This window comes from Anomaloglossus baeobatrachus, chromosome 1 (genome assembly GCF_048569485.1).
Source record: "Anomaloglossus baeobatrachus isolate aAnoBae1 chromosome 1, aAnoBae1.hap1, whole genome shotgun sequence".
Classification (NCBI taxonomy): domain Eukaryota; kingdom Metazoa; phylum Chordata; class Amphibia; order Anura; family Aromobatidae; genus Anomaloglossus; species Anomaloglossus baeobatrachus.
The window spans coordinates 687,949,273-687,962,238 of NC_134353.1; the positions used below are offsets into that span (position 1 = coordinate 687,949,273).

Consider the following 12,966-nt stretch of genomic DNA (forward strand, 5'->3'; position numbering starts at 1 on the left):
GTCACTTGCTCTCAATGCCGGAATACTGCCGGCATTGAGAGTAAAGCAGCATATCTGCAGATCTCAGCTCTGTAGCTGTGATCTGGAGATATGGCAGAGCGATCAGATTGCTGATCCGTATATAATAAAAAAAAAAAAAAAAAGTTTAAAAAAATTAAATTAAAATATAAAAAAAAAAAATCACCCCTCTTTCACCCTATTGAAAATTAAAGGGTTAAAAAAAATGGAAAAAAAATACACATATTTGGTATCGCCGCGCTCAGAAATGCCCGATCAAAATATAAAAATCAATTAAACTGATCAGTAAATAGCGTAGCAACAAAAAAAATTCCAAATGCCAAAATTACGATTTTTGGTCACCGCAAATTTTGCGCAAAATGCAATAACAGGCGATCAAAATGTAGCATCTGCGCAAAATGGTACAGTTAAAAACGTCAGCTCGAGACGCAAAAAATAATCCGTCACTGAGCCATAGATCCAGAAAAATGAGAGCACTACGGGTTTCGGAAAATGGCGCAAAAAGTGTGCCACTTTTTTTGGACAAGCTTGTGAATTTTTTTTAACCCCTTAGATACAAGTAAACCTATTCATGTTTGGTGTCTACAAACTCACACCGACCTCAGGCATAACACCCATACATTAGATTTACCATACAGTGAACATGGTGAATTAAATATCCCAAAAACTATTATGCGATCACACTTTTTTTTTGCAGTTTTTCTCCAGTACAGTATATGGTAAAACTTATGGTTTGATTTAAAACTACAACTCTTCCTGCAAAAAAACAAGCCCTCATATGGCAAGATTGACGGAAAAATAAAGAAAGTTACAGCTCTCGGAAGAAAGAGGAAAAACAAAAACGGAAAAACGCAAAATGCCCGAGGGCTGAAGGGGTTAATTATTTAAAAATCATATAATGTGATTTTCTGGATTTATTTTTTTTGGGTGGGGGGGGGAATTCTGTCTGTCCCAGTTGAAGTGTACCTATGATAACAATTACAGACCTCTTCCTTCTTTGTTGGTGGAAGACTTGTAATATCGGCAGTGTATCAAATACTTATTTTCCTCACTGTATAGTAAAACAAAAGAAGTCCTATGGGGTACAATGAGGCTAGCCCTTACTTATGATCAAACTGAGCTAATTAACCCCTTCACCCCCGGCCACTAAAACACCCTAATGACCGGGCCATTTTTTGCAATTCTGACAGGTTATAATTTTGGAACGCTTCAATGGATCCCGGCGATTCTGACATTGTTTTTATTTTTTTAGACATATTGCACTTCATGACCGTGGTAAATTTAGGACAATATTTTTTGGGTTTGTGAAAATTTTGGAACTTTGGCAAAAATGTAAAAAACTGTGAAATTTTAAAACATGGAAATTTTATGCCCATAAATCCAAGACATACTGTATTTTTCGGACCATAAGATGCACTTTTTTCCCCCCAAATGTTGGGGGAAAGTGGGGGGTGCGTCTTATGGTCTGAATGTGGCTGCGGGGAATGTGGGTGCTGCGGTGGAGCGGGTCATCGGGGGCACGAGCAGGCTGTAGCAGCCTGCCGTGACCACGTGGACCCGCTCATTTAATATGCACGCCCATCCCCCGCCCATCATCCCTCAGCGCTGAAGCCGGCGCTGACAGGTGGGCGGGATGATGGGCGGGGGATAAACAGCCGGCTCGCATGATCACCCCTGGCAACTACGGCCTGGAGTGATCATGTGCGGCTGTATTCACTGCACCCCGTGCATCATCATCAGCGCGGGGAGCAGTGAATCAGTGTACAGTACTCACCGTTCCCCTGCAGCATCGCTCGTCCTCCCGTCTGTGTCAGCGGCAGCGCCGCTGATTGGAGCCGTCCCCATTACCCTGCTGGATCGCGATCATCTCCTGTGTTTGTGCCGGCGGCTGAGTGGAGACTAGCGGCGCGCACAGCGATCACGTCATCGCTGTGCGCAGTGCGCACGTGTCCACACGCAGCCGCCGGGACACTGGCACAGACACAGGAGATGATCGCGATCCAGCAGGGTAATGGGGACGGCTCCAATCAGCGCTGCCGCTGACACAGACGGGAGGACGAGCGATGCTGCAGGGAATGAGGTAAAGTGAGGTGAGTATGAACGTTTATTTTTTTTATGTGCCACAGGATGCGGCCATACACCAGGATGGGGGCATATTATGAGCCGGATGGGGGCATATTATGAGCCAGATGGGGGCATATTATGAGCCAGATGGGGGCATATTATGAGCCAGATGGGGGCATATTATGAGCCAGATGGGGGCATATTATGAGCCAGATGGGGGCATATTATGAGCCAGATGGGGGCATATTATGAGCCAGATGGGGGCATATGAGCCAGATGGGGGCATATTATGAGCCAGATGGGGGCATATTATGAGCCGGATGGGGGCATATTATGAGCCGGATGGGGGCATATTATGAGCCAGATGGGGGCATATTATGAGCCAGATGGGGGCATATTATGAGCCAGATGGGGGCATATTATGAGCCAGATGGGGGCATATTATGAGCCAGATGGGGGCATATTATGAGCCAGATGGGGGCATATTATGAGCCAGATGGGGGCATATTATGAGCCGGATGGGGGCATATTATGAGCCGGATGGGGGCATATTATGAGCCGGATGGGGGCATATTATGAGCCGGATGGGGGCATATTATGAGCCGGATGGGGGCATATTATGAGCCGGATGGGGGCATATTATGAGCCGGATGGGGGCATATTATGAGCCGGATGGGGGCATATTATGAGCCGGATGGGGGCATATTATGAGCCGGATGGGGGCATATTATGAGCCGGATGGGGGCATATTATGAGCCGGATGGGGGCATATTATGAGCAAAATGGGGGCATATTATGAGCCAGATGGGGGCATATTATGAGCCGGATGGGGGCATATTATGAGCCAGATGGGGGCATATTATGAGCCAGATGGGGGCATATTATGAGCCAGATGGGGGCATATTATGAGCCAGATGGGGGCATATTATGAGCCAGATGGGGGCATATTATGAGCCAGATGGGGGCATATTATGAGCCAGATGGGGGCATATTATGAGCCAGATGGGGGCATATTATGAACCGGATGGGAGCATATTATGAGCCGGATGGGGGCATATTATGAGCCGGATGGGGGCATATTATGAGCCGGATGGGGGCATATTATGAGCCGGATGGGGGCATATTATGAGCCGGATGGGGGCATATTATGAGCCGGATGGGGGCATATTATGAGCCGGATGGGGGCATATTATGAGCCGGATGGGGGCATATTATGAGCCGGATGGGGGCATATTATGAGCCGGATGGGGGCATATTATGAGCCGGATGGGGGCATATTATGAGCCGGATGGGGGCATATTATGAGCCGGATGGGGGCATATTATGAGCCGGATGGGGGCATATTATGAGCCGGATGGGGGCATATTATGAGCCGGATGGGGGCATATTATGAGCCGGATGGGGGCATATTATGAGCCGGATGGGGGCATATTATGAGCAAAGAAGGGAATTTTGTTTACTTACCGTAAATTCCTTTTCTTCTAGCTCTAATTGGGAGACCCAGACAGTGGGTGTATAGCTACTGCCTCTGGAGGCCGCACAAAGAACTACACTTAAAAGTGTAAGGCCCCTCCCCTTCTGGCTATACACCCTCCCGTAGGAGTACGGATTCCTCAGTTTTAGTACCAAAGCAAGGAGGAAAGCCAATAACAGTTTCAAAAACAAATTCAATCCGATAAGATCGGAGAACTTAAGAAACAACATGAACAACATGTGCACCCGAAAAACGAAACCCTAAGAACAAATAGGGCGGGTGCTGGGTCTCCCAATTGGAGCTAGAAGAAAAGGAATTTACGGTAAGTAAACAAAATTCCCTTCTTCTTTTTCGCTCCTAATTGGGAGACCCAGACAGTGGGACGTCCAAAAGCAGTCCCTGGGTGGGTAAAAAGATACCACATGAACGGGCTGTCAGACAGCCCTTTCCTACAGGTGGGCCACCGCCGCCTGAAGGACCTGTCTACCTAGGCTGGCATCTGCCGAAGCGTAGGTATGCACTTGATAGTGTTTGGTAAACGTGTGCAGACTCGACCAGGTAGCCGCCTGGCACACCTGCTGAGCCGTAGCCTGATGCCGCAATGCCCAGGACGCACCCACGGCTCTGGTAGAATGGGCCTTCAGTCCAGATGGAATCGGAAGCCCAGCAGAACGGTATGTGTGAAGAATTGGTTCCTTGATCCACCGCGCCAGGGTGGATTTGGAAGCTTGCGATCCCTTATGCTGACCAGCGACTAGGACAAAGAGCGCATCAGAACGGCGCAGAGACGCCGTGCGAGAAATGTAAATCCTGAGTGCTCTCACCAGGTCCAACAGATGTAAACCTTTTTCAAATTGGTGAACTGGATGCGGACACAAAGATGGCAAAGTGATATCCTGATTGAGATGAAAGGAAGAAACCACCTTGGGAGAAAACTCTGGAATTGGACGCAGTACTACCTTGTCTTGGTGAAACACCAGGAAGGGAGATTTGCAAGATAACGCCGCTAGCTCGGACACTCTTCGAAGAGACGTGACCGCCACAAGAAAAACTACTTTTTGTGAAAGCCGAGAAAGGGAAACCTCTTTCAAAGGCTCGAAAGGCGGCATCTGGAGAGCAATGAGAACCTTGTTTAGATCCCAGGGTTCCAATGGCCGTCTGTAAGGAGGAACGATATGACAAACTCCTTGGAGAAACGTGCGTACTTTAGAAAGCCGTGCCAAGCGCTTCTGAAAGAATACGGATAGCGCGGAGACTTGACCCTTAAGAGAGCTAAGCGACAAACCTTTTTCCAACCCAGACTGCAGGAAGGAAAGAAAAATTGGCAATGCAAATGGCCAGGGAGAAACTCCCTGAGCCAAGCACCAAGCTAAGAATATCTTCCACGTCCTGTGATAGATCTTAGCTGAGGATGGTTTCCTAGCCTGTCTCATTGTGGCAACAACTTCATGAGATAAACCTGAGGCCGCTAGGATCCAGGACTCAATGGCCACACAGTCAGGTTCAGGGCCGCAGAATTCAGATGGAAAAACGGCCCTTGAGACAGTAAATCTGGACGGTCTGGTAGTGCCCACGGTTGGCCTACCGTGAGATGCCACAGATCCGGGTACCACGACCTTCTTGGCCAGTCTGGAGCGACGAGAATGGCTCGATGGCAGTCGGACCTGATTTTCCTGAGAACTCTGGGTAACAATGCTAGAGGTGGGAACACATAGGGTAGTCGGAATTGCGACCAATCCTGAACCAAGGCGTCTGCCGCCAGCGCTCGGTGATCGTGAGACCGTGCCATGAAAACTGGGACCTTGTTGTTGTGCCGTGACGCCATCAGATCGACGTCCGGCGTCCCCCAGCGGCAACAGATCTGCTGAAACACGTCCGGGTGAAGGGACCATTCTCCTGCGTCCATGCCCTGGCGACTGAGAAAGTCTGCTTCCCAGTTTTCCACGCCTGGAATGTGAACTGCGGATATGGTGGACGCTTTGCTTTCCACCCACGTCAAAATCCGCCGGACTTCTTGAAAGGCTTGGCGACTGCGTGTTCCCCCTTGGTGGTTGATGTACGCCACCGCCGTGGAATTGTCCGACTGAATCCGAATCTGCTTGCCTTCCAGCCATTGTTGGAAGGCTCGCAGAGCAAGATAGACTGCTCTGATTTCCAGAACATTGATCTGCAGGGTGGACTCTTCCTGAGTCCACGTCCCCTGAGCCCTGTGGTGGAGAAACACCGCTCCCCACCCTGATAGGCTCGCATCCGTCGTGACCACTGCCCAGGATGGGGGTAGGAACGACTTTCCCTGTGACAATGAGGTGGGGAGAAGCCACCAACGCAGAGAGTCCTTGGCAGTCTGAGAGAGGGAGACAGTCCTGTCGAGGGACGTCGATTTCCCATCCCATTGGCGTAGAATGTCCCATTGTAGAGGGCGCAGATGAAACTGCGCGAACGGGACCGCCTCCATCGCTGCTACCATCTTTCCTAGGAAATGCATGAGGCGCCTCAGTGAGTGCGACTGACTCTGAAGGAGAGATTGCACTCCTGTCCGTAGCGAACACTGCTTGTCCAGTGGAAGCTTCACTATCGCTGAGAGAGTATGAAACTCCATGCCAAGATAAGTCAGAGATTGGGTCGGGGTTAGATGAGACTTTGGAAAGTTGATAATCCACCCGAAACTCTGGAGAGTGTCTAGTGCCACCTTCAGACTGTGTTGGCATGCCTCTTGAGAGGGTGCCTTTATAAGCAGGTCGTCTAGATACGGGATGACCGAGTGACCTTGCGAGTGCAGAACAGCTACTACTGCTGCCATGACCTTGGTGAAGACCCGGGGGGCTGTTGCCAGACCGAAAGGTAACGCTACGAACTGCAGGTGTTCGTCGTGTATGACGAAGCGTAGGAAACGCTGATGCTCTGGCGCAATCGGCACGTGGAGATACGCATCTTTGATATCTATTGATGCTAGAAAATCTCCTTGAGACATTGAGGCTATGACGGAGCGTAGGGATTCCATCCGGAACCTCCTGACTTTTACGTGTCTGTTGAGCAACTTTAGATCCAGGACGGGTCGATACGATCCGTCCTTTTTTGGGACCACAAACAGATTGGAGTAAAAACCGTGACCTTGTTCCTGAAGAGGGACGGAGGTCACCACTCCTTCCGCCTTTAGAGCGGCCACCGCCTGCAACAGAGCATCGGCTCGGTCTGGTGGTGGAGAAGTTCTGAAGAAACGAGTTGGCGGACGAGAACTGAACTCTATCCTGTACCCGTGAGACAGAATATCCCTCACCCAACGGTCTTTGACGCGTGACAGCCAAATGTCGCCAAAGTGGGAAAGCCTCCCACCGACCGAGGGTGTGGGAATCGGAGACTGCAAGTCATGAGGACGCCGTCTTGGCAACGGTTCCTCCGGCTGTCTTTTTTGGGCGTGACTGAGACCTCCAAGAATCTGAGCGTCTCTGATCTTTTTGAGTCTTTTTTGACGAGGAGAATTGGGACCTGCCCGGTCCTCGAAAGGACCGATAACCAGACTGACCCCTCCTCTGTTGGGGTTTGTTTTGTCTGTGTTGCGGTAAGGATGAGTCCTTACCCTTGGAGTGTTTGATGATTTCATCCAAACGCTCTCCAAACAATCGGTCACGAGAAAAAGGCAAATTGGTTAAGCACTTCTTGGAATGAGAATCTGCCTTCCAGTGTCTCAACCACAGGGCCCTACGCAAAACAACGGAGTTGGCTGACGCCACTGCCGTGCGGCTTGTAGCGTCAAGAACAGCATTAATCGCGTACGACGCGAATGCCGCCATTTGCGAGGTCAATGGTGCTACCTGCGGGGCAAATGCACGTGTGACTGAGTCGACTTGCACAAGCCCGGCTGAGATAGCTTGGAGTGCCCATACGGCAGCAAAAGATGGCGCTAACGACGCTCCAATAGCTTCATAGATGGATTTCAGCCAGAGCTCCATCTGCCTGTCAGTGGCATCTTTAAGTGCCGCTCCATCTTCAACTGCAACCAAGGATCTAGCTGCAAGCCTGGAAATTGGAGGATCCACTTTTGGACACTGGGTCCAACCCTTGACCACCTCAGGGGGAAAAGGATAGCGTGTATCTTTAAGCCGTTTAGAAAAACGCCTTTCCGGATAAGCGTGGGGTTTCTGGATTGCGTCTCTAAAGTCAGCGTGGTCCAGAAAAGTGCTTAATGTACGCTTAGGATATCTGAAATGGATTCTCTCGTGCTGCGAAGCTGACTCCTCTACAAGAGGAGCTGGTGGGGAAATATTTAACATCTTATTGATGGACGCTATAAGATCATTAACTATGGCGTCACCATCTGGTGTATCTAGATTGAGAACGGTCCCAGGATCAGAATCCTGATCAGTTACGTCCGCCTCATCACCCATAGATTCATCTCGCTGGGATCCTGACCATTGAGATGAATGTGAAGGCCCCTCATAGCGAGCCCGCTTAGGTTGCCTGGGGCCATCGTCCGAGTCAGAGTCTTCACCCTGAGGTGTATGTGCCCGTCCCGGAGCTTGGAAGTAATTCAGCTGAGGGGGACCAGGGGGCAATGATTGCACAGTGTCCGTGGCCTGAAGTACAGGCCTAGCTCGCAATGTGTCAAGAATTTGTGACATAGTGAGAGACATTCTGTCAGCAAAAGCCGTAAACTCAGTTCCTGTCACCTGGACAGCATTCACAGGTGGTACACCCTGGGTCACGTCCAGCAGAGGTCCCGACTGTGCAAGTGCCGCAGGGGCCGAGCACTGCACACAATGGGGGTCAGTGGAGCCTGCCGGTAGAAAAGTCCCACATGCGGTACAGGAAGCATATAATGTCTGTGCCTTAGCACCCTTGCGTTTTGTGGACGACATGCTGTTGGCTCTCTGCAATGTGAGAGAGTCTATAGCCAAAGGGCGACCAGCGCTATGCAGTACAAAGTATTTGCAGGAACAAAATACTAAGATTACTACTGGCACAAGAGGGGGTGAGCCCAGAGGGCTGCTTACCGCCCGCTGAATAGCGGGTAAGAGGCGCAGAATTCCTTGTCTGGGTCTCCCCGGCTCCCCTCTGTAGTTCAGCGTGTCAGCAGGAATGGCTGCCGGCGTCTGTGGAGAGGGGCGGCCCGTGGGAGTTCCCAAACAAAAGTGCGGGAAACAGTGTCCCCTCTGTGCCTATTGTGAGGGCTGGAGTATGTAAAAACGACTCCAGCCCTCAGCGCTGATGCACTGACCAGCGTCCCGCCCCTCTCCTGACTGGCAGGTCTGGGGGCGGGAACGAACGGAACTAGGCCGCAAAAGCCGGGGACTCGAGTTATCAGCGCGGCCGCCGTAAAAGCGCGGCCCGCGCTGAAGTCCCCGGCGCACCACAAGTGCCAGCCGCGCCGCAGTCCCAGCGGCCGGCGCGACCGTTCCCCAAAAGTGTGCCTGCTTCAGCGAGCTGAATGAGGCCATGGCACAAGCGCCGCAGCGCTGATGTCCCCGGCGCACTACAACACCCAGCATGCTGCGGTGTGAGCGCCAAATGCACGGGGACACAGAGTACCTTGAGGAAGCAGGGCCATGTCCCTGATGTACTCCGCTCCATCCAGCATCTTCTCCAGGGGCTGTAGATGGAGCACGGTCTCAGTGCCTGGAGACCAGTAAATCCCACTTCACCCAGAGCCCTGTAAAAAGGGATGGGGAAGGAATCAGCATGTGGGCGCCAGCCACCGTACCCGCAATGGGTACCTCAACCTTACAAACACCTCCGACATACAGTGGGGTGAGAAGGGAGCATGCTGGGAGCCCTGTATGGGCCCTCTTTTCTTCCATCCGACATAGTCAGCAGCTGCTGCTGACTAAAAACAATGGAGCTATGCGTGCGTGTCTGACCTCCTTCGCACAAAGCTAAAACTGAGGAATCCGTACTCCTACGGGAGGGTGTATAGCCAGAAGGGGAGGGGCCTTACACTTTTAAGTGTAGTTCTTTGTGCGGCCTCCAGAGGCAGTAGCTATACACCCACTGTCTGGGTCTCCCAATTAGGAGCGAAAAAGAAATGGGGGCATATTATGAGCAAAATGGGGGCATATTATGAGCAGGATGGGGGCATATTATGAGCAGGATGGGGGCATATTATTAGCAGGATGGGGGCATATTATGAGCCAGATGGGGGCATATTATAAACCAGATGGGGGCATATTATGAGCCAGATGGGGCCATATGCCATGATAGGTTATATAGCAGGATGCGGCCACATGCCAGTATATAGCAGGATGCGGCCATATGGCAGGATTACGGTATATAGCAGGATGAGGGACATATACTGTATATACCAGGCAGGGAGGATCATTACCAGGATGCGGCACCTTAGTAGAGAATTTGGGGACATTACCCCCATAACAGTGTCAGCAGCAGATCCTCGCCCCATGACAGTGTGTCATGACCACATTTTTTGCTTAAAATTTTATTTTCCTATTTTCCTCCTCTAAAACCAGGGTGCGTCTTATAGTCCGGTGCGTCTTATAGTCCGAAAAATACGGCATGTGCCACAAAATAGTTACTAAATAATATTTCCCCCATGTCTACTTTACACCAGCGCGATTTTGTTGTTAGGAAGTTAGAAGGGCTCAAAGTACATTAGCAATTTCTTATTTTTCCAACCAAATTTGCAGGACCATTTTTTATTTTATTTTTTTATTTTTTTTTAGGGACCACATCAAATTTGAAGTGCATTTCAGAGGCCTAAGTGACTGAAAATACCAAATATAGTGACACTATTCTAAAAACTGCACCCCTCAAACTATTTGAAACCATATCCAAGTTGTTTATTAAACTTTTAGGTGCTTCACAGGAACCAAAGCAATGTTGAAGGAAAAAAAAATGAAAATTTTACTTTTGATACACAAAAATGTTACTTTAGCCATAAAACTTTGCATTTTCACAAGGGTATCAGGGGAAAAAAATGCACCATAAAATGTATTGTACAATTTCTCCCGAGTACGCAGATACCTCATATGTGGTGGAAATCAATTGTTTGGGCGCACGGCAGAGCTTGTAAGGGAGAGAGAATTATTTTACTTTTCAAATGCATGGATGCAGAGCAGTGATATGCATCACTGATAGGCCGCTGCAGGATGCACAGGGATGAGGTGCAAAAAAAGGCGACGTGGATGCGGACAAAAAAAATTATATTGAGTACGGATCAAACAAATATGGGATGGCTTATTACAGGAGCAGACAGTAAGAAAGACAGCTCAGCGAGGACCTAGCGATTGAGGCAGATGCGATCGGACCTCACACGCAGAAGACCTTGGATGACCCGGTGGCAGCTGGCAGGGGACGTCGGAGGGGAACAGCAGAAGCCAAGGGAAGGAGTGCACCGACCGCAGGAGGAAAGAATGCAGGGAGAGCAGATGGGAGGCAGATCGAGGGGGACCAGCAGATTGGTGGGTGGGGACTTGAGTGGGCACAGATCGGGAGCGCGCAGGGTCAGCATTGAAGTGCGCAAGGGCAATACAGTGGAACCTTGCTTAACGAGAACAATCCGTTCTGGGACTGTGCTAGTTAACCAAGTTACTCGTTCAGCAAAGCAAGATTTCCCATAGGAAAATCATTGCAATGCAGATAATTCGTTCCACAACGAGTTAAATGTCCCCTATTCTGTCCTGTCATTCCACACATGCACAAACGCACACAAACACGTACAAACACACACAAACGCACACATTATGCTCACCTTACCTTCCGTTCAATCGCCGGTCTCCTGGGACTTGCTGTTCTCTGGTACGGGGTTGGGCTGTGTATCGCATTACCATAATGACGAGGGAGGAACTTCCGCGGTCAGAGCGCTGACGTCAAAGGCAGAGCTGCTTGCCTCTGATTGGCCAGCGCGCTGCCTTTGCGTAGCGGTGACAGGAAGTTCCTGCTTCGTCGCTATGGATGCCAATGTACAGCCTGGAGTGGAGCGGTGAACTACAGGACCCAGGAGGCCGACGATGAAACGGAAGTTACACTATATTATATGCTCACCTTACCTTCCGTTCCATCGCAGGCCTCCCGGGTCTTGTAGTTCGCCGCGAGGACGTCGCAATGTACCCAGGAACTACAAGAACCATGAGACCGGCGGTGGATTGGAAGGTAAGGTGAGCATAATACTGTATGTGTGTGCGTGCGTGTGTGTTGGTGTGTGTGTTTTGTGCGCACATGTGTGTTTTTATGTGGACTGCAAGTGCGGGTCAGAGCGCGGTGGATGTACGGAACCGGAAGTGTGTGCGGTGAGGATTTTGCTCATACAGCAAAGCTTTCTCGTAAATCGAGTTACAAATTTACAGAAAGCTTTGCTTGTTAAGCGAAATTCTTGTTAAGTGGGTTACTCGTTAAGCGAGGTTCCAATGTATTTACAAAGGCAGCAAGATCAGGAAGCGGCGATCGAACGGCGGTGGCGTGGAACTACAAGTTACAAGTACCAACAGGGCATGGCGCAGACATGCTGGGGGAGGGCTCTCCAGGTCAAAAAAAGCCTGGGGAGGGCGGTCACCCCCAGGTCAGACCGCCCACCCTGCACGCTGATTGGAGTGATTGCGCGTCATAGCACGATCGCTACAATCAGTGCTGCAAAGGGTGGGGGCGCCATGTCTGCTGGTTTCCAGCTATGATCTGACGCTGGTGTAGCACTTCATAGCTGGATCTCACAGGTTCACACTTTTTGGGGCATATTTTTAGCCCACAACAGTGCAATCGCTGTGACTGACAGTTCAGATTTCAACAGCCAATTACAGCATTCATCGATGGGGGGTTTCGATGCTACCCCCCCCTCCCCGCCGAGGTCAAGCAAAGGTCCCCTGCTGTAAGAAACAGCAGGGAACATCATTTGAAAGCTCTTGCTGTGGCCACGGCAATCAAATGAATTTTAGGCAGTAAAGTTACGTCCCTGGTCGTTAAGTCAGGTAAAAATACGATGTAACTTTACTGCCTGCGGTCGTGAAGGGGTTAAATGGTTCACACTGAAGATAAAAGGTTTTGGATCAGAAATGGGCCTTACTGTATGTACTCACATTTCTAGCACAATGTAAAAGTGATCATCCGAGTCGATGACGTCTTCAATCTTAATTAAGCAAGGCTGCATGAAGAAAAACACATTTTATACATTGCATTTAAAGAAGGGAATTTTGTTTACTTACCGTAAATTCCTTTTCTTCTAGCTCCTATTGGGAGACCCAGACAATTGGGTGTATAGCTTCTGCCTCCGGAGGCCACACAAAGTATTACACTTAAAAAAGTGTAACCCCTCCCCTCTGCCTATACACCCTCCCGTGGATCACGGGCTCCTCAGTTTTGGTGCAAAAGCAGGAAGGAGAAAACTTATAAATTGGTCTAGGGTAAATTCAATCCGAAGGATGTTCGGAGAACTGAAAACCATGAACCAAAAGAACAATTCAACATGAACA

The 12,966-nt window shown here is 49.9% G+C and overlaps 1 protein-coding gene across 1 annotated transcript in view; it reads right to left on the minus strand.

Annotated features, from left to right (window-relative positions):
• The window catches only part of CHEK2 (checkpoint kinase 2), a 130,570-nt gene that overhangs the window by 65,140 nt on the left and 52,464 nt on the right, over positions 1-12,966 (minus strand). The window contains exon 8 of the mRNA XM_075320136.1: positions 12,574-12,638. Within this exon, the coding sequence (XP_075176251.1) occupies positions 12,574-12,638 (65 nt within the window). The remainder of the gene's footprint in view (positions 1-12,573; positions 12,639-12,966) is intronic.